Source organism: Embiotoca jacksoni, unplaced genomic scaffold (assembly GCF_022577435.1).
Source record: "Embiotoca jacksoni isolate LCO1_2020_lvr unplaced genomic scaffold, fEmbJac1.0.p SCAF_3, whole genome shotgun sequence".
Lineage (NCBI taxonomy): Eukaryota > Metazoa > Chordata > Actinopteri > Embiotocidae > Embiotoca > Embiotoca jacksoni.
This window is the reverse complement of record NW_027185381.1, coordinates 22,163,810-22,185,897: the sequence shown is the minus strand read 5'-3', so window position 1 is coordinate 22,185,897 and position 22,088 is coordinate 22,163,810. Positions and strand designations below refer to the sequence as shown.

Below are 22,088 nucleotides of genomic sequence, written 5' to 3'. Positions count from 1 at the left end.
CTCTGTGGGCGCTGAGCTGATTATGAATGAAGCCTGCATGGTATTAGTCGAGGAAATGACAAGTGGATGACTGAATCCAATTTTGCAAGCATCACAGTGCCCGCGCACATCTTAACCCAGCAGTGTGTACATATAGTCTGAAACACAGTGCAGTCGGAGAGAGGGTGTAATACTGATCTGATTAACTTTCCCTTCCTACCCTGTTTTGCCCCCCCCCCCACCCTCCACCCCATCCACAAATCACAGCAACTCTTCGCTCTCTGCGCCTCAGCTACCAGCTCAGCTCCACAATCCACCTCTCACCCTTCTCTGACTCTGCTGCAAAGCCTTATCTCGCAGCCTCTCCACCTCTCCCATGGGGATCTGAACCTCAAAACCCCTGACAGCATCACAAGTGTCTTCATCATTCACAGTTGTGCCACAGGGAATGCTGATCATGTTTAAATGCTGTTGTCATCAGGCAGAGGCCACAATCACAACAATGAGCATACATTAAATGGTAGCCTGTATTCAAGGGTACAACGTTTCAATAAAAATCTTTCTGTCAAATACCTCTCAGGATAAAGTGACTGTAAGTCTATCCAAGCAACTAATTCCCTTCCTTTGATGGCATTATTTGCTCTCAGAGGATCACTAGGGCTCCAAACCGCTCTATCATCCATCACGGTCAGATATCTAGAGCGATTTATCCCTGCAGGTTTGAACTCTACTTTCCTCCAAAATCAATAACACTTTCTTAAATAGAATTAGTTTCCCTTCACAACTCATTGAATTCTTCCCTGAGTCCACTTCACCAAGTCGTAACACTCTCCTCTGAAGTATTATGTTAGTTCTCAGGACTGTCCTTGCTGACAGGGTTCGGTTTCATTAAATTTTTGATGTCCAGTGGCTTTTAACAAAATAATTTAACAGGCATTTCTGTCGGCTTAACAAGTGACTTTTATTTGTGGTGTCAGCTGACCTTTTCTTTCAGCATGAATGCAGAATAGAAAATCAATCTAGTATGGTGCTGGAGCTCAATTTAATTTAGGCATAATGATTTACCACCAAACAACTGCTTCACTAAGGACATATAATTAGTGCCGATAATACTAGGACACGCATGCGTGGCACCTCAGAACAAACTATTTTGACAGTTTGTCATGTTATGACATGATTATTCTCTGAGCTAATCTGTTAGCTGAAAATGAGAGGAAGCAGTTTAGGAAGGACTATAAATGAATAGAACCTTAAAATAACTTTTCATAAGGGAAATTAAAAGAGCCAGGGCCAGAATGAGTCTAGCCTTTCTGTGGAAATCTAGATTCTAAAGGCTTTTGAACTCATTTACCTCCTTTCATTCAGAATCAGGAATTAGAGAAGAGAGAGCGGTGTCAGCTAAATAGAAGGCCTCCACCCTTTTTTTGACCTTCTCTCTGATTCGTTTATTTCCATTTTTTAGATTTCACTTCTGGCCTTGATCAGCCTCATTCCAAATATGCCTATCGAGCTGCGATCTATTACACATGACTGTATGACCCCCACCACATGACCACCTCCCGAGGACTCTGGAAGCTGCTCCTACCCCTGAGATCCTTCGACATAGATGGCCTTTTCTTTGGTTATGGAAACACAAGGCAGCTGTGTGACCTCGAAAGGCTGTTATTGGCTGACCTGGAAAGGGCAGGGCAGATGAACGTAGATTTGTTTTTCTACACGGTCTAAAGATTAACATGCCAATTGAATGAGCTACTCTTAAAGACCTAACAAATTAGAGACCAAAATTGGGCAGACATAACTAAATCTTGAATACGGAAATGCAATTCCCGAAAGGAAGTGAACAATGAAAGAAGATGGTCACATTGTGTTTCTCAAGATGCTTCAACGTCTACCAGGAAAAGACTGATAAAAAGTTGACGTGGGGTTAATGCACATTTCTCTCAAACTCATTTGCCCTAAGTTTGAATTTAAATGTAACGCCAAGCACAAATTACCCTGAAGATATCAATACAGTATTTCCAAAACATAGCCCCCCGGGTAGATTTGGACCCATCCAAATAAAATAATTTTGTTTTAACTTATGTAACTCAAACATTATATCGCCTTATTTCAAACTAATTTCTGTTGAGTGCGGTGCAGTAAAGGAGTCGGGCTCTGTGATGGCCGTGTCCTTTTCATTTAATCTGTGCTATCTTAATAGGGGCTCCGCTTGACTCACACGTTAAACCGGTCCAAATCATAACGCTGCAGTCGCCGATTCTGTTGTTTCGTTTATTCTCACATTAATCAAAAAAGTTTACAAAACATTCTCGTTGTAACGTGAGGTCAAAGACTGTACCGATGCTCCTTCCTCACGTTTCCTCCATGCTTGGTTGAAGAAGAACCAAAAACTCAGTCCCCCTTCTCCCCTATCACAGCTGCTAATCAGCTGACAATCACAACTAATACATACTAATTAATTCAGCATATGCATTTCATCTTATTTCATAAGTCAAAAGAAAGATTTACATTACCTCAGTAAATAAGCAAATTCTGATATAATTTGTTATCAACACAAAATATGGCTCTAACAGGCTCCTTATGACGCATGGCGGCACGGTGGTGCAGTGGTTAGCATTGTCGCCTCACAGCAAAAAGGTTCCGGGTTCGAATCCGGTCCTGGGCCTTTCTGTGCGGAGTTTGCATGTTCTCCCTGTGCTTGTGTGGGTTCTCTCCGGGTTCTCCGGCTTCCTCCCATCATCCAAAAACATGCACCTCAGGTCAGGTTACCTGGCGCCGCGCTAGTGGCAGCCTGCTGCAGCAGCTCCCCCCTGAGAGCCCCCCTGCTGTAGTGAAGAAATTTCCCCTCGGGGATTAATAAAGTGTATCAAATCAAAATTTGGGGAATATTAGTAAATTATAGCACCTACCCATGGTCTGCTTGTGAGGGCATTTAGGCAATGCCTGTAAGTTGTAGTTGCAGAAAATGACCTGCACTACACTCTCCCCTTCTAAAGTGCATGAGTCTTTGCATGTGCATGGGTCACATGCAGCACCACAAGTCAATTCTCAACCAGTGTGAAACAGAAGCAGTATCACAGTTGTTTTCTCAGACTTGATAAAGCTTCTCCAAAGCCAAAGAAGACATTATGCAGCAGCTTTCAAAGGCAAAGTTAAACTAACCATGACGAGTAAACTCGTCGTCTAACCTTAACCCTCAATTTGGGAAGTGGCTTTAAGATGTATGAGTTTGAGGTAAGATGTTGCTGAAAAGTAACATTAATTACATTTTAAAGGCAAACCAGGAAAAGGAGGTTGACACCAAAAACTGAAGTCTTACCGTTGTAGCCAGGAGTTTGCCATAAGTGAGGTGTGCGGGAATGTGGTCCGGCTTAGCTCGCAGTGATTCTTGGTACCAGTGTTCAGCTTCAGTCAGCTTGTTCAGTCTCATGAAGGCCTCTCCTGTGGGAGACAAGCGAGGGTCGAATCAGGGGTCAAACTGTCAAAGGTTAAGACATCACACAACTTTCTATTGTTCTTCTGAGGATCTTCATAACAGGGTGGCAGCGAGGGCAACTCTTCAATCTAGCTGGGTATAAAACTCAGCTCAAATTCCATGCTGTTTATCGGTTAGTCATAGTTTTGACGATACAACTATTACTTTGTAAAACAGGTCACATTCATACTCCAGACATGATTTCTTAACTGCTTTCAGTGTCTTTCACAAAAGCAATATTATGATTTAAAACGAACTTAACAAACTAGAGGAGAATATTCCTGAGCCTGAACGGCACTGTCTCCCTCTCCGTAATCTGTCAGATATCATCTGATACCACCCCCGCTGACAGATCTGACCCTCCGCCTGCTAACACCTGAAACAACACTGACCTCTCTTTCATGGCCATCCAATAACCCTCATATTATTGTAAAAATCTGACAACATCGGCTGGTAACACAACGCAGTTAAAACCAACATCCTAATGTATTTAGGGGAAGAGTGTAAATGTATCCCAGTTGTTAAAAATCCCCTTTTAATGTGGTTCATATTTAAATTTTACAAACTTTAAAATGACTTGACAAGTTTTTGTGAACTGACATGTTAATTCCACGTGGGATTGGGAGGAATCACTTTCATGAAAAGTCTGCATTCAGAGACAGGTGACACATGACTAATCATAACTTGGGGACATTTTTAAGGATATGAAAACACACCTTGTCTGATGAGAGATAACACGGTGTAATGAAACATATCGGCCTGTAAAAGCCATCAGATTTAAGACTTCAACTTCCCTTTATTGTTAAAAAAAAAAGATCGAGGATTAAAATCTTTTCATGTGGGTTTTTTACAATACACGTGAATATGATTTCCATCAGTACAGCCTTATGTTTCAGATTTAAGAGTTGCAAATCCCTGATATTACAGCTACATAATCAAACATGTTTTTGTCATCAGATAGGGCTCTATTTGAGGAAATGAACAGTTTGATAGAAATCTATCTATTTCCACTCTGAAGAGATGTTTTTGTTAAACTTACTATATTCTCCAATTTGGCTTATAAATTTTTTATTCGAGACAGATTTGTACTATTTAACAAATGCAAGAAATGAGACCACTGCATGCTATGTTTAATGAATAATTTAGATTCAAGTTTAATACATCATTAAAATCTAGAAAGGATTATCTGTATTTCAGTGATTTACAACAAACCTGAGGCACTAAACGGTTTGGAAATGTGTATTCAGGTCTGTTTTGACATGACTTGTTGATGGGTTTAAAAGCAGCCAAAAATGCTTGACTCGCCTTCCTGGCAGCAGACACGCTTTATGAGATTAGCACAAACATCAACGTGCAATTAGAAGTGACATTGACTCCAAGGAGCTGAAAACCAGCTCCTCGAAGTGGAACATTCCTCAGCCCACCAGAGAGTGTTGGAGCGAGACCAGCGGGGTGCAGATTACCACCCAGGTCTGCCTCTGATGAAAGCTTCTGCTCCTTGGCGTCCGACAAACAGCATGAGAGCGGTGCAGTGAGTGAAAATGAAAATAGATATGAGCAGGTGTGCCAAATGTGCAAATAAGTTCAGTGAGGGAACAATGCTAAGCTGCAGAAATCACAGATCTCTGGCTCAGTGTCTCCATTACAGACGCAAAGCTGCTTCCTAATGGTGCCTGCAGCTTTCTTCCACATTTTGTCATCATCTCAGGAGCTCTGTCAAATTACATTTTGCCAACACATAAGCAAACCCGTGGCAGCACCACGTCTGGATTACGAATGTCCCAAATTTCAAGTGTGTGTATGTGTGTGTAAAAGAGAAAAGGCAGAAAGAGGACAGAGGGGGAAAAAAAAGCAAACAAAAAGTAACAGCAGATATAATGAGCCTGAAAGCAGCTGTTCTACAGCTGGAATATAACAAGCTGGGTTGTTCTTGTGGTGAAAAGCAAATTGACTCTGTTTAACATGATATTGTAAAGCTTACTATCCAGTCAAAACATTATTTCTAAATTAAATTAGTTGTCCAACACAAGGTCGTTGCTAATAATCAATATAACTAGGTAGACATTTGTATGTTCAGCTGGAGTTGTAAACTTAAAAAAACTTTGCAATGTCATGATTTATCTTAAGCAAGGGCAACAGAAAGCTAAGAGTCAGTTTTATTTAGTTACATATTTCTGAAGCAGGGTTATGGATATTTTTATTATTCCACGTTAGATTATTTACGGGATGAGAAAACTACTAGAAAGCACTAAAAACCAAGTATTCATATTTATTGAGAACTAGAAACTTCCAGGATTCTTGCAGCACTAAAGGTATCTCAAATATCTGACCTCCTACTTTCATGTTTGATTTTTAAGAAATAAAGAAATAGTAAAAAGGTATCATTGTTTTGATTTCATTACCACTTCCACTCATGTAATTAAAAAAAACAAAAAAAAAAAAACAGTGCAGCAAATCCTAATGCTTATTGAAAAGTGGTTCAGTTAAGACTAGAAGAAAATATGTATAGAAATCTTATCTGAAAAGGCTCAAAACAACCAAGTAAAGCAAAGAAATTGTGCTGTTTGTTTTTTATCCTCCTCACTAAAAACAACAGCTTTTATGCTCATGGTCCTGAAACAAAATCAGCTCTTACCCATCATGTTGTAGAGGCTCTGTGGTGCAAATTGTCTTGGCATTTTCTGTATTGCTTCTTTAAACACGGAGAGGGCCTCCTGTGAATGAGACGGATAAAAAAAAAAAATTAAAAAAAGAAGGTGGGGGGTGTTTGCATTAGAGAGTGGTAAGACCCGGCCAGAGAAACTGGCTCTGTGGTAACTAGTCATTCCTCCCATGCAGCCGGGCCCCTGACAATATGAATACACAGCGTGGAATTGGGGGTCGCCGGGAGGCTGGTTCATACAGAGCTGAGCACAAAGGGTCTATCCTCAGTGTCACGGCTGTTAAGACGACTAGAGCAGTCTCACTTATTGACTCTAGCGTGTATAGTATGTAGGTCCAACAATTCACCTCAGAGTTTAAATGCTAGTAGGATCCGAAAGTACTTTATTGCTGAAGCAAATGTTGCGGTTACAGGTCAGAGGAAGTGGGATCGCTCCGTTTCTCCAGCACGCCAACAATTTATAAAGGCCTTTATTGAATCTGCAGTACCACTGTTTCTTTCCTGATCGAATCAGCAGCATCACTGCTTATGTACAATATAAATGTGCAGCATTGGAAAAACAGTTACTTTAGTCAGCGCTGGAGGTCTTCAGGGGCATGAAAGCGAGTGAATTTGTTAGAAACAGCCTGAGGATTATCTGCACAAACACTGTGTCCCTTATGACAGAAGCAATTTTGGAACATGTCCACATAAAAGTAAGCATTTTCTCAGCGTCCCCAAAAGGCTCCTTTGGGCCACTGCCTGCATTTTATCTCAATTCACTACGGTTTTAAATTTTCTAACATGTAGAGTACGCAAAGGAGCATTATTTCTTCCTCCCATGGAAGCAACGGGCCTGTTTGTTAGGCAAAATATGTTTGTAGATTTTTTTCAGAATACTTTTGAGACAAAACATATTCGTGTACAAACAATCAAGATAGCCATATTTCATATTTTGTGGGGGCAAAATAAAATGTAAAAAAAGTAAAACAAAAATACTCTATAGTATATTAACTCCTTGTGGGGTAGGGTGATCATGTTTGGTAGTTTAAATTGAGGTATGCTGTGGGTGGATTATCATCAAATAACAAAATCAATTAGCTTTCTTATCACACTTACCATTTTAATTTTAGTTGTTCTATTTTATGCATTAATAAGGCAACAACCAGCCAAGACTAAGATACACAACATAAAACAGCCAACATTACTGTGGAGTTCTGTGAATTCTGCACAGCCATTGCCCAGGATGCTACTTGATTATATTCTGAAATATAGGGATTTTTCAAGCAAAATACAAGTAGTAATTTCAGTGTTTTGCGCTGTTACCTCCTGGTGTCCCTGCTCGTGGAGCAGCTTGCCCAGGTTGTACAGGCAGCTGGTGACTGAGCTCTTGTGGGCATGGGGGTCCTTCAGGTTCTCATCTGGGATATCAGCGCAGGTCAGGAAGGTGCGCTTGGCCTCGTCTAGGCGACCCTGATTCATCAAGATGATTCCTGTGTTCAAGTAGGCCGCTGTAGAGAAAACCAAACAAAGCTTAGACTTCAGCATTTAAATCAATATGTTGGCCTGGTGCTGTACACATTTCAATAAAAAGCACATTGAGCTTCCCTGTAATGAAATGTGCTATATATGCTATGCCCAGGGTATTATTATGTCTTTATTAACTAGTTGGCATTAGCTGTTTCACTCATTTTACATCATTCACAGCTGTGTCGTCATTGTGTATTCATTTTTGGTGTTTTGCTTTTAATAGCATCCAATATTTATGTATATTTGAAGGGGATTAGTTCTCCTATTAAAATCCTTGTTGCTGGAAATCTATGTACAATTAACCTTAAATGCTCAATTCCTTAACACAAGTGTCTCTGCTCTCTGTGGGTTCAGGTCAATCCAACAAAAAAGGATTATTATCATATGCGTTATGATATGATAACTGATATCATATCAGTTACAGCTTTGCGGTTGAACAATAAACCCCTGTCGATCTTCAAGCTTTATTCTACATTTGACATTTGCATGCATCCTGTGGGATACTTTGGATGCTTCTTAAACTTTTTCTTGAGTGGTCAAAGACAACATCCGGCGATCAATATGTAGCTGCAGAGTAATTAGTCTCTGTGGACCTTCCTCTCTAAACAACTCCCTATCAAGTCTGGCTGTTGGAATAAATTAACTAAAAAACAGATCAATCTGAAAGGCTCTTCAGGAGGGTGTTGGCATGTATAATCAAGTCAAAGAGGAGTGGTTGAGAATCAAACCTTTTTACCCTCCAACAAACCATTTTATAACTCCTCTGTTCTTTAATTTGTTATCTGGAAAGATGACATTATCTCACTCCTCATCCGTACACCTAATCTTTCCTACATGGTATGTTGTATTTGATGGTCAATATTAGACTTTTCTCCATTGTAAGAACTTGCAATGATTGGATAGCAGATGAGAAAAGCACACAGAGACAAAGGCAAGTCTTTCTCAATTTTATCAGCTTTCTAAACTGACTTTTTAGGTGGAACAAATTTTGACAAAAATCAGTAGTGCTTTATCAAAGTACAGGATAACTGTGTATTGAATAAAAATGCTACAGTTTGCCCCAGTTCACCCCAATTAGGCAGTGAGTAATGGTGTTACCTTGAAAAAAACGCTTTAAATGTCACACTTTGTGCTTCAAAAAGTCTTCTGCTTAGGTTAATTAATTAACCTTGTTATCAGCTTTAACAGATTGGATAATTGCATGCTGAATGGGAATTATCCAGTCTAATCGGGATCTTCATGAGGTATATAATTAATCTGGGGAACAAAGGAAGAGACATTTCAGATTGTCTTTCTGTTTATCTGTCACTGACTGATGCCTGGAACAACGGGGAGCTAATTTACTGCACAATCATGTGAGATTGTGAGCCATTTGTACCAATCAGGGAGTGAACCCGCTGAAGATGACAGCGTATGTAAAATTTGATTCCAGGAAAACTGGGAGGAAACAAAGAGGAGGGAGACCTACATAGAAGTAAAAGTAAATGAAGTGGGCACATGAGGAATAAAATAAATGAGTGCATCGTGGGCCTGAATTCATAATAAATGACATCATACATTTGCTTCATCTGTTGACATGAGTGGGCTTTGAGAGCCCATCACAGCTTTGCTGAGTATTTAATTCAGCCGTATACCCACTGCCCTTTCTCACCTATTCCTTTGCCTTCACATAACCGCAGCCTGTGTTCACTGTTGCTTGGACACAGCACAGCCACAACCACAAGAGCTGGAGATCGTCAATAAGAAAAAAGAAGAGCTGTACTTACAAGCCAGAGTTGGCCGGCTCCCAATGGCCAACTTGTAGTAGTGGAGTGCCTCTGAGAACTTGTTGCTCTCCTGTAGCAGCAAACCGCTGGAACAGACAAAAGGAATTAAGCTTCAGACAGTTTAGAGCTTTGAAAACTCCGAAAAATGAGATGTTTGAAGTTAAAAGTCTCTGTTAGGATTAAACGAGAACACAAGCAGCTGATAAACCTTAAAGGGGGACGGTGTCGCAAACCACAGATATCTGCACACTGAGTCTTGACTGATGTTTTGTGTTTTCGCTCTAAAACGGCATCATTAATAATGCTGTCAGGCAGACAGCACCCTGGGGAATAGAGGACAAGACCGCACTTCCTCTGAAAGAAGAGCTGTGATCAATGCACATGTGTAAAAGGACAGCTCGTCCATTTATTCATGCACATTGTTGAGACACTGAAACAGAATTCACATCAACAGATGCTAAATGAAATCCGAGGCCAGCTAAGTTGATCAATAAAGAGAATATTAATTACACCACAAAAATAAAATAAAGACACACTTACAGGTTATACAGCATGTCGGCCATGTTGCTGCGGTAGTAGAGGGCATTTCTGTAGGCCTGTTCAGCCCTCTCCATCTTCCCCTGGCTCTTCAAGACATTTCCAAGGTTGCCCCATGCTGACATGTCACAAAAGTAAGAGTTAATCAAAAGAATAAGAAGAATAAGAAGAGAAAAACGACTTTTTCTTTCAGAATTTAAATAAAACCTTGTGAATTACAACAGCGGGAGAGAAAATATCTGTGGCAAGTAATAATTTTCTTTTTGTTGTTTGCAGCCTCACGCTGCCATGAGTTCAGTGCTGTTTTAACCTCTGAAGAGAATGTTGTTCTGCTGCAGCTGGTGCACTGAGACATTATGAGTAAAGAGAGATGGCTCACTGGGGGAGCTTTGTGCATAAACCACCAGTCTTTCCGATGAGTATGTGTATGAAAAGAAGACCACCACAGCGCTATTGAACAGCTAACGGTATTAGCGTTTAATTGCATAGTGCAGTAACTGACAGGTGATAAAAGGTTGCTAGGAGCTTTTGTATATTTTGCACAGAGACCGAAGTGTGAAGATAAATTCAGAGGGAATAAAGAAAATAATTAATTTGATTAAACTGTGGAATAATGGAATTTTAATGTTAATAGCTGCTAGCATATAAATGTAACATCATCACCACAAATTTGATTTTAAAATAATTAATAGACTGCACAACTTTGATGATGATTACGACTCAAAAGATTTAACTTCTCTGAAAACTGTTATTAAATAAACAAAGCCTATTGAGGCATTTTTGGTGCTGTGAATTAAAGCACAAATATAAAATTAGCACGTGTAAACCTCAATATATTATTTCTTCTAGCATCTCCACAAGTCTTATTGAATTAGAAAATACAATCCTGGATCACGCTGCTGTTGTTGACAAGTGTTTACGGTGCAAAAATATGCAGTCTGCCTTTAAGCAGTCGTTTTTTTTTAACTGTTAAATATCCAGAGTCTGTGGAATCCCACCAGGGTTCAGTATAAATAAAGACAGGCATAAAAACAAACCAAACTTCCTTCGTTCAACTGTGCATTCATATTGCTGCTCACTTAGTAAAATGTATGAAGTTTTACAATGAAAAGAGTTGTTTTGTGTGTCCCAAAATTTCACAGTTCAAACAACTCAATGAGCGCGTTTGAGGTTGGACTCTTTTCAAATCTCATATTAGCTTTATTGAATGTGAGTCGGGGACATTACTGCTACTGTGTTCAGCTCATGGTCTGCCAAAACAAACAGCTGTCATGCCTCAGCTCCGCTGCAGAATCTGAAAGGGAAATTAGCTAACACAACATGTCCTTCTGTTGCTTTGTGCAGCGCTGCCCTGTTTCTCTCCTCAGCAGCTCTGAGAACTTTGCTTTCGAGAGGTTGACCTTGAACTTTTGAATATTTTATCTCCTGTTGAAGATGCCAATCAGCGAAGGGTGATGGTCCCCCTCCGAGTGAGACGGGGCATCTGGTGTCATCAAACAGATTGCGTGCTGGGTATAAAAATGTGTGAAGTTACACAATTCTGTTGTATTTTCTCGAAACAATAGTAACCTCAATTGTTTTTAAGTACATATTTGGTTGGCTTCAACTTGTGAGCACATGTGGTAAAGCTGAGTGATGAAGAGGAAACATTTTGCAGCAGGTTTTTCTTTGAATTATTCAGGATTGCAGTAGACTGAGAGAGAGTTCACATAATCAAATTAAAAGCTTGCCTCAAGACTTGCTCATGTTATTCTAAATAGCGAACCTGATGGGTGTGTATAACAGTGTGTAAGATTGTGTACTTGTTCATATTAGTCCATGTGCAAACTATTGTGCATAGAAGCATTGGCGTTGAGCCGTACCTTTAGCAGGATTGACATAAATCCCTGATTTGTAAAGCATCTCTTCGTTCTGCCAGTCCCGGTTCCTCAAAACAGTTTTGACACCAAAAAGTAGAACCAGGGCTGCACTGAAGTACACCAACATTGTCCTGGAGGACCTGCGTCGCAGTCGGATGTACAGGGACCTTATCCCCACGGCAACCAGCAGGCAAAAGCCCATGCTGGGGATGTACAGTACTCTCTCTGCTATCACAAATCCCACATAGAAAAACAAGTTTGTGGCAGGTAGAAAAGGGATGGCCAACAGACCTAGCGAGAACACCACAACGTTTTCAGTGGTAGGCAGTGGAGTCCTGCTCTCATAATACTTTTTGGTACCATTTTGTGCACTATTATTATGAGCATCTGTGTGGGAGTTGTTCATGTGTTCATATTCGTTACAATGGTAACTGTGTCCATTACTGTTCCCATTTCTGCCATTGGTGTAATGATGCGCTTTGCCATTGGTGTCCTTGCCCTTGGACGTCTGGTGCATCCTCAGGCCGAACCAAGCCAGCAACAGCAATCCAAGGTAGAAGACTACTGTGTGCAAGTTCCTCCAGTCAGCAAGGCTCCTGATCAGCGGCAAGGCATCCATCGACCAATCAAAACTGAGCGTGTCCGGGCAGAGAAGGAGCCAGAAGTTGGTGGCAGGCAGGTAGAAAAAGGTCAGAGTCCTGGTGAGGAGCGAGCGGGAGTCGGCTGCTGGGTTGTCAGAGTTGGAGAAGTTTGGGGGTTTGTTGCCCATCCAGTAGAAGCGGCATGCCAGCAGAACGACTCCCCAGCCTGCCAGCAAAAACACATTCAGCAGCAGGTGGATGTGCTTTCTCTGAAAGGCAGAAAAAAAACACAGAAACAGGGATCAAACCCTCAATCCACTGGAAAGGAATGTCTGCTGGGGAAAATATACTGCACATATGAGAGCATCACGCTACACCTGTTTTCTAGATGGCTGTATTATTTATGACTCTTGGACCTTTGCATTTACTTTGACCCACCTAAAGACTGGAAATTGATCAAAGGAATGTTGGATCTAACGTTACTTCAACTCTCAAGAATAAACGGCCTACTTCGTGGTTACAACAGTCCAGTTGTGTAATGCCTTTAAGAATAGAACGAGTGTGGATGAAATCAAGAAGCTATTAATCAAAAAGTTTAGTTTTGACCGTTGTGATTTCTTTGGAAAACTGTGAACAAATCAGTTGTCTTTTCCTTTTTTTGCTATTGACTCTTTAAACCATGTTTTAAACCCACCAAGAGAAAAATAACACAAACTTTTATTAAAGCCAGAACTTTCACACCGAGTCAAAATGAAGGTCATAACATCATAACTTTCTATTCATGCATTTTTTTTCCCCCCTCTTGACTCAAACACAACTATATGAGCTCCATTCATCATATTACAGACTTGATATTAAACACTTTTCCAAATGTTGTGTGGAAATACTTCTGAAATATTTATAGTGTGTTTGGTTGTTTAATACCTTGCTGGCATTGAATAATAACTTGATGTATTTCCCCACAAGCCTGTTCCATTGCTACAGGACCAACTGACCGTTGTCCATGTGTTAATGGTGGAAATCTAACGAGAAAAAAAAGCACCATAATATGCACAACAGTGCCCACCTGTGTCCTGCAGGATTAGCATATATTGTGCCTGGAAAATACATAAAACATTTGAAAAATGTTGTACTATGGAAAGAATGAAATATTGATTCTACACTCTTAAGGACATTATAGTCCTTGATGTTTTTTCAAGTGTAATTCTTTTTATTATTTAACCTTAAACCAAAGACCGTAGTCTAACCTCACATAATCTTTATTCCAGTGGATGTGATTATTCTCTAGCTCCACATGCCAAAGGGCACAATTCTTGTCTCATCTGTGATCATAAACATCATACCACCACTGCTTTGGGGGTGTACTATTGATTTGTCTCTGCCTGTGTGTTATCATTTACAGATTGCATCCATGAAGGGAGACTTCAGTAACCTCTGGGGACAGCTGTTGTCTGCTAATGATCACTGCTAATGCAAAGAGCTGCTGCCCAACACTTAGGCAACATTAAATTATGCTGGAAACCAAGAAGACGGCACCATGACAACACCACAAAAAAGATCTTGAAATAATCATGATACTCACTGTGATGAGATGGAGAGGATGAAAACAACAACACTAACACCTGAACATGCAATGGAATCAAAGAGAACTGCACTGCAACAAATCCAACATGTGACAAGAACTCATTTTCAAAATGGTTCCTTCACCATGTTTCTGCAGCAGAAAATGCTGCTTAGAAGAAGACACCACAATGTTGTGCTTTGGCTAACAAGTTTTTCTGAGTACTGGTATACAATATATAAAAATGTCACAAGCATGGAAAAAAAAACAAAAACAAAAAAAACCTGCATAAGGTCAGCTCTGTCAAAACCTTCAGGGGAGACCTGACAACAACTGACACTGTTTTAGGATTTCGTGAGGATATTCCAGTATTCCATCGCTGAAGAAGTTGTTCAGTCGCTTGGCAACAAAAGGTCATCATTTCAATCCACATCCCCATTTCTCATTAATTTGAGCAACTGCAGAAAGTGTCATGGTCAGCTCCCTGTGGGAATCCAGGGGAAAAGTAAAGCTGAAGACAGAGCGGGGCTGATAAATTATAATTAGATGCTGTTAAATAACGCTAAATTAAGAATATGAAGTCAAAGAGCTGCGCAAGGACCTCATGGAGGAACTACTTCTACCAGTCAGCTCTAATGAATCAAATTTAGCTTTTATGTTGGGAAGTTCAACATAAAAACAAAAGACCACAGCTAGGCAACTGAATACAAAACAATAGTGTCTATGCCAAACAATCCCAATTATTTTAATGTTACAAAAAGTAAAAACAGAAAGTACTTAAATCTGTCAGTGAAGTTTAAATGGTCTAGTAAAAAAATAAATATACCCTACTGGTAAACAGAGGTTAATACCATCATTTTAATGAGCTTTGAGTGAGAGAGGAGGCAGCATTTATGCCCCTGCTGATTTTTTGATTACCCACAGAGACATGCTCAAAAGAGAAATAAACACATCTTTCAGGAGATGAGACTCTACTGTTAAAAGAATATTTTGGAAAATACGCTTGGTTGCACTCTTGCCCAAAGTTAGATACAGCTATCAGCCTGTTATCTTAACTTAGTACAAAGAATTAGCACAAGAAAATTACAGCATCGAGTTTTGTAGACTTTGGTTATTGTACATATTAAACATGACACATAATATTTTAAGTAGGGAGCTTTAAAGTTACTAGTAAGTAGATTTTGTTAATTTAGCACAAAGGCTTGAAACAAAACAGTTTGCCTTGTTCAAAAGAAAGCTAATAAGCTGCAGCTTTATATTTATTGCAAAAACATGAACATAAATCTCATCTAACTATCCCAAAATGTCAAAATCTTTTAATTCTGGAGTTGTCTTCATCTTGATTTTATACTGTTTGAGGTCTAAAAAAAATATTCAGCCTCATCAATTACCACAAAACACAGTTCATAGCAAACTGCTACATATTTTTGTGAATGTGTACAGAAACTAATAATATGCTTGTTGGATTTAGGTAGGCCTGAAAAAAAAAATCAGCTTGTGAAAAACATAAAAAGTAGAGCCTTACACTAAGAGAGACCATAAACTGTGAGAATATCAGTGATATTTAAAAACACCAGTCCTTCAAAACTCCTACAGCCCAAATTCATAAGAAGTCTCAGGCATGATGGGGATGGAGATCACCCCCCTTTAAATTTCACCAAGTATAAATCTGCACTTTAAATCCATCCCTAAATTGACCCGAGGTCCTGTGGCCACTTTTTAATCCCAGCAGATGTGCAGAAACTCTAAAAAGAGGCTGAAGTGGACTGAAGTGGTCTTTGAGGCCCAGTGGCTCTACTTTGTGCAGACTTTGCCAGAGAGGCTTGCTGAGCAGTGTAAATACATCTCAATCGCGGCTTCAGGGAGTTCCAGCTCGGATTTACAAGGATCTTCAACAGGCTCTCAAGACGACTCTCTGGACCAAGCACGAGCTTACAAGACACCACATTACTGTTAACTTGAAGCATTCGGCAGAAGAAGAAAAGCTTTGTCTATTTTTGGAGAGGGCAATTCAAAACTGGGTGTTATAGCCTACAGTAAGTTTTATAATCCAGACAACCCTGATCTCCTTAGAAGTATACTCTGTGTTGTTTGTGAGTGATTTATGCTGTTCCTTTTGATTCTGCAAATCATTTTTGTTCCCGTTGTGATGAGACCACCTTCCGTAGGGCAACCAGTTATTTCATGTTTGTGTGTTTTCACCTCTGAGGGCCTGAGAGTGCTGCCGCCGGCAGCATCTTGGAACTGCTCCTACACATACTCATTCATACCTGGCGCTGTGACAAAGAGATATGTCATCGTGACTCTTCCCAGACGCAGCACACACTCAGACACCACCATCTTAACCACATCCATATGTCATTGCTGCGGATGGAGGCGGCGTTTCATTTACATTCTTGTGCTGAACTTGCACATTAACATTTCCCCCCTTCATATGTCTTTGGGCAGCACTGAAAACATAAAACAATCCCTTGATTGCACTTTGGTACACTTTTGTAACCCCATTGCTCCTCCTCTTGGCCTACTTTAGCGAGGGCTCAGACTATCTCAGGAAAATAAAGGTGAGGGCAAAACGTATATAGGCAGAAGGCAAGCAGAAAATGCTTCAGGGATGGTCTGGAGGACATATTACAGAGGGACAACATGAACCCCATGTCTATTATCTCTTGAATAAACAAACACGTGCATCCTCTATAATATGCCTCCGGTTAAAATGTCTACCATTCAAAAGCATCAGTATAATTACCAGCCGGGCAACGGCTCCCTGGGTGCTATAGCTCTATTATGCAAGAAAACCAAGGCGTTCCAGCTTTGTGTCTTTTGTCAATAATCCAGTTTAGTCTGAAATAAGTGGTTTAGCACAACCCCGTAGGAGGCATGAGGGCAATGTTTTTTTTCTCCTCTTTTGTTTCAGGCGCAATCAGTTGAGAACTGAAACAATTTAGGCTTTATAAGGCGGGCGTGCGAATAAAATATCCTTGGAGATGAAATGCAAAACAGGCCAATTACAGAATCCCTATTTGTGCTTGTGCCTCTTTTTTCCCCTTCTACACTTTGATTAGGTTAATTTGACTAAGGAGAAAACTCAATCTAAAATGTTTTTTTGGTTTTTTTTAACATCCACTAGGGTGTTGTGAACGAAGGTTTGTGGTGGCAAAAAAAATGGAAAGCGCTCCGAGAGAAATTTAATTAATCAGTTTAGAGAAAGTGTTCTATCCTCTGGGTGCACACTGGCTTTTATTTTTTTTGCATAATTGGTTGATGTACATTGTACCACTGTTCAAGAGCATTTTAAGAACAATCCATCACACAACACATCTAACCAGCACATCAGAGTGCAGCGCCGTGTCTGGCTCACACTCCAGCTAGCACCTCAGAGAAAATCCTGTAAAAGAAGTGGCATGTCTGACCTATCCCCTCCTCTTCATCATTACGGAGATCAATTGTCTGCAGAGAGCCTTTCATCACGATACTGCCTCACATTGATAGACTTGTAATGGAAGTGAAAATGAGCTCAGGGTACCAATCAAAGAGTACTATACCTTCAAAGCCTGCAGACACACACACACACACACACTCAAAGAAAGCTCAAATTCGGGAAGAACACCAGATTCCTTTTAAAAGTCTGTTTAAATCTTTCTAAAGGTTTGATGGATGGATATACACTCTGCTGCTGGATCAACTAATCAAGCTTGCGGTTGGTGAACCACAGCCTCAAATCTATCTTTTCTGCTTATCAGCTGCAGCTGTTGCGATGTTCTCCGCTGTAAAGAATCTTTGGGTGTAAAACCTGGTTGTCGGCAAGCGGGACAAGATAAGAGCCCAACTATTCACTTCCTAACAATACGTTATGGATCACCAACAGCTGGCTCATGATAACAAAACGTAATTTAGCTCTGACATTGAGAGTATGAGCTGTCACGTTTATTTGTTTTGGCAAATTTCTTATTATATTATTTGATACAAAATAAAGGCTTTTTTTTTTTCTGGTAAATTATGGCTAAATTTAGAGGTTAAGAAACATGCTTATTTGTTTTTTCTCATTGAAAGTCATATGAGAAGAGTTAGATGAATATGTACCTGAGGTTGTGTTATCTGTAACATCAACGTATTCAACTTATTGGTACGTAATATCAGTTCTTGTGCAGAGCAAAAAAAAAAAAATTAAACACATTTTCACACTTTGTGTTTTGTACCAACAAAACGACATAATTTGTTAATTAGAGGGCTTAAGCAGTGCTGCTAGGTAGGTTTTGTTAACTTCGGACAGAGATAATCTTGCTGTTTCCTCCTTGTTTCCAGACTTCATTCTGGGCTAAGCGAACTGCTAGCTGCTGTTGGTAGCTAAATTATAAATAAATCTTGGTACAGACATCAGTTTTGTATCAAATTACTTATCTAACCCTTGGAAAGAAAGCTAATACGTTTATTTCTCGCAACTATTTCTTTAAGACTGAGTTTGATAAATGTGAAGATGAATTGTGACAAATGTACTCGGAGAGTGAGTGAAGACCCAAGAAGATCCACAGTGTCTACTTAACAAATTTTTCACAGTCTACTGTACGTACGGAGGCTCCAGAAAATCCAACTGTAAATCATCTCAAGGCTCGTGCAATGAATAAACATTCCTTGAGATAAGCTACATGGATGCTGTCATCACTAAGATAAATAGCCCTAACTGTGTGTTACTTTAGCGTCATTGCAGAGTTTACCTAAAGTCAAGTGAACCATTGCTGGATTGAGGGCCACATGGTGTGAGGTCAGGAAGTCAAAACCCACAGTGGACCTTCCTCAAACTGCTCATGATCAAAGCTTTTAACCCGCATGAACCTGTCAGAAAACCCCCCGAGTCAGCCGGTCTGGCTGGCAGGGAGACGGAGCACAAAAATGAGAACGGATCAGCCTCGGACACAGTAAAGCCCTGGAAAAACAGCAGTGATGAGCAGAATTTTTTAGGATATAAGTTTTAGGGGCGAGAGAGATATGTGTGAGACCACGAAGGAAATAAGGGAAAAAAGAAGGCCGACACACAACACTGTGAGGTGCCTGTTTAGTTTAAGGGCATTGATAAGTTAAATATAAAAAATAATATTTCCACTTTTAAGGACTGCACTCCTGCTGCGTATCACCAAAGGCCAACTGTGGGGAAAAAAAAAAAAAAAAGAGTTAAAGAGGAATTTAAACGTACACGATGAAAGCTAACAAATCTGAGGAAAAAAATTTCCGACCAAGACTTTCTAAAACACGCCAGCTCATGCTCTTTTGGTCCGCTTTTATTAACCATAATCATTGAACCAACACGGGATCCATTTCTCCCAAAACCCTCACTCGACATTCCAGCTCACCTCACTGTAGCTCAAACTCTTAAAACACACTATTTTGAATGTACAAATGCAAGCTGCGAAATGTCTTCTTTTCATGCTGCAGCCAGATGACCCTGGTTGAAGGGTCACAGAGGTCTTCCTCTCCCAGTGCCGTAATCAGAGTGCATTTATATTGTCATCAGAGGCAATCAGACCATCTATAGGAGAGGAGACGCATCTCATTCTGTCCAACCAAAGCGTGCCTCAGGAGGGGATGGAATCTGAATGTCTAGTTAAGAGTGAAAGGAACATTGCGTTAAAGCTGGGAGGAAGATGAAGGCTGAGAAAAGGATCATAAACAGATAATCAATGGAAAATCCGCCACTTTGCCAAATTCTCAGTGGTTACTGAAACGTGAGTTGAACAAATTTTTGAGCTAAACCAGCAAAACTTCCTGCTATCTTTTCCAAAGCGTTTAAACTCAACTCATTGACTCAAAGTGGTAAGAAAAAAGGCCAGTGACAATCTGCTTTTCTATATTTGTGGGGTCACACAGACAGATTAAGGGTCAAACATTACAATCTATCAACTGAAAAACAGAAAATTATACTACTCTTAATTCATCCCCATTAACACTTAGTACAAACTAGTCGTATTCTGAAAAAGAAAAATGTTCAGGCAGACCAAACAATAAGAACATAATGAAAATGGAGAACGAAAAAGAAAGTGCGCTTAAACCCTTAACATTTCAGAGGAGATATTTATTGAGTGAAACCACAGTAACGGTTTAAAAAATAAACAGACGTTTCCTGATTTCTTCTCTTTCGTTTCCCATATTTATTTGTACTGCGAGGGCCAACTAGACTGTGTGACCACTGCAGCAAATTTGCTCTGACAAGATGCTGATTCAAGCTCAAAGGATGGGGGTTGAATTCTTTGGTTGGAGGGAAGTATTTTGTGCTCGATGCTGTTCATCGACTCGACAAATCAACAACTTCAAGGATAAACAAAAAAAGCTGGAAATTTCCTGTTTCAGAGGCGTATTGCCAGTTGTCTCCGGACTAGATTTGTTCTGTACATGCATGGATTCCCAGTCATTACTATGCATTTGGGAGATCAGAGCCTTTGTACTGCAGGGTTTGCAGAGGCGGTAAGCTCCTGCAGTGCATGAATGACTGACACAAAGCCAGAACTGGGGTCCAAAGCCAAGCAGATAGACTGTCAGAGGGATGTCAGAAGCTGGATGCAGAAAATTGCGCCGAATGCATTTTTTCCCTCTCTGAACCACTTTTTGAAAATAGCTCTCTGGCGTGTGTCATGTTACAGTTGACCACTGAATCTCAGTGATAGCATGGCATTTGTTTCTGTTTATACTGGCCAGTAATGAGCGTGAGAGGAGGTCAGCAAATATAGAGTGAAAAGATGACTTGTGGTGTGAGATGATGACGAACAACAGACGCAAACGCAAAGCATAAAGCATGCAGGGTGAAAATTCAGTCTGAGCTGAAATATCAAATGATAATATTCCACTTTTTACTTGAATCAGACCGATATATCAGCCTGCTGATTCTACTGGCCAATTTAGACAACTCACAGATGTCGGTATCTTTATATGTTGGCCGATGTCAAAACTTTCATTGAACATAATGCAGAAAAAGAGTTTGTGTAAGTATGGTGAAATATGAAAAATCTTAAATGTTTCTTCACAAAACAATTAAAAGTATCCAGAAGGTAGTGTAAGATGTGAGGAATAGTGTGTGGAAACAATGTGACAAAGTGGGGTAGCTAGGAGGGATTAGAATACACTCCCCTCAGATTTACAGAGCTTTGTAGTGAGTTTCAGCTCTTTTTTTTTAACTGTTCCAAAAGCCAATGAAAAACGTGAAACATTCACAGAATGTAACATCGTCATAAAATCATTACCGAATCATTAAAAAAAAATCTCTTAAGAGTCACGGATTTACTTTAATTTGTAGTTTTCAGCAAAGACAGAAAACCAAAGATGGCCACAGGGAGAAGAAGCTCTGGAGAGAGAATTACCAGAAACAACTTGCAAAGAAATACAAAAAGAAAACCGGAGAAACTGTGTGAGATCAAACAAGAGAACTGAGAAACCTTTAATGCTGTGGGAGTATTCAGGGCATGCCAGTCATCTTTCTGTAGGTCTCTGAGTCTACACACGTCCTCGTGCAGGCTTGAACTCACACAAGGGCATTATAACTCAATTCTACAGCAGTATGCCTCGAGATTACCAATGAATCTGGGGATTGAGAGGAGAAATCTCAGATGTGGTGGCCCAGAAATCAGTTACCTGTATGTCTCCTTTTTGCTTCTACAGGATGTTCCAATGCAACATGATAACTTCCCTCATGTCTCCCTGATTACATTCACTGCAGAGTTAAAAGTGGTATTTAATACACCAACTACGTACAGTAATACCATGTGTCTTGAAGAAATGCTAAGCACTATGTTAACACGTTGCTCGCAGAACTAAGCTTTGATCATCCAGAATGAAAGGATTTAATCAACGTGAGCCTCAGTCCTGCTGGAATTTCCTTTTTACTGATCCTATTGTCGAGGAGGATTCTTTCCACAATCTACATCCATGTTTACAACTGCTAGATTGTCCCATGCGGCTTCACTTTACCGCTGCGATAATTGTTCCAATGTGTAACAGTAGAGAAATTAGAACTGGGCGTGGGCCAGAGTCCATTTAGTTTACACACAGTTGACCGAATGTTTAAGGACAAAAACTGAAACTCTGCAGCTAAACAAGGAAGAATGGAAATTCATTTGAGAGTATTGTGAGAGCAGGGATGAGCGGAGCACTTGGCTGCATAAGTATGCCAAACAATA

At 40.1% G+C, this 22,088-nt stretch overlaps 1 protein-coding gene across 3 annotated transcripts in view; it reads right to left on the bottom strand.

Annotated features, from left to right (window-relative positions):
• tmtc2b (transmembrane O-mannosyltransferase targeting cadherins 2b) overlaps nt 1-22,088 on the bottom strand; it is an 89,742-nt gene that overhangs the window by 16,757 nt on the left and 50,897 nt on the right. For 2 of the 3 annotated variants that reach the window (XM_069162497.1, XM_069162498.1), the window contains exons 3-8: nt 11,791-12,637; nt 9,932-10,046; nt 9,392-9,477; nt 7,422-7,606; nt 6,090-6,168; nt 3,299-3,420 (exon numbers count right to left, since the gene is read on the bottom strand). In XM_069162497.1, coding sequence (XP_069018598.1) covers nt 3,299-3,420; nt 6,090-6,168; nt 7,422-7,606; nt 9,392-9,477; nt 9,932-10,046; nt 11,791-12,637 — 1,434 coding nt within the window. Of the gene's footprint in view, nt 1-3,298; nt 3,421-5,179; nt 5,220-6,089; nt 6,169-7,421; nt 7,607-9,391; nt 9,478-9,931; nt 10,047-11,790; nt 12,638-22,088 lie in introns of those variants that run through there. The other variant, XM_069162499.1, reaches the window with a different exon arrangement.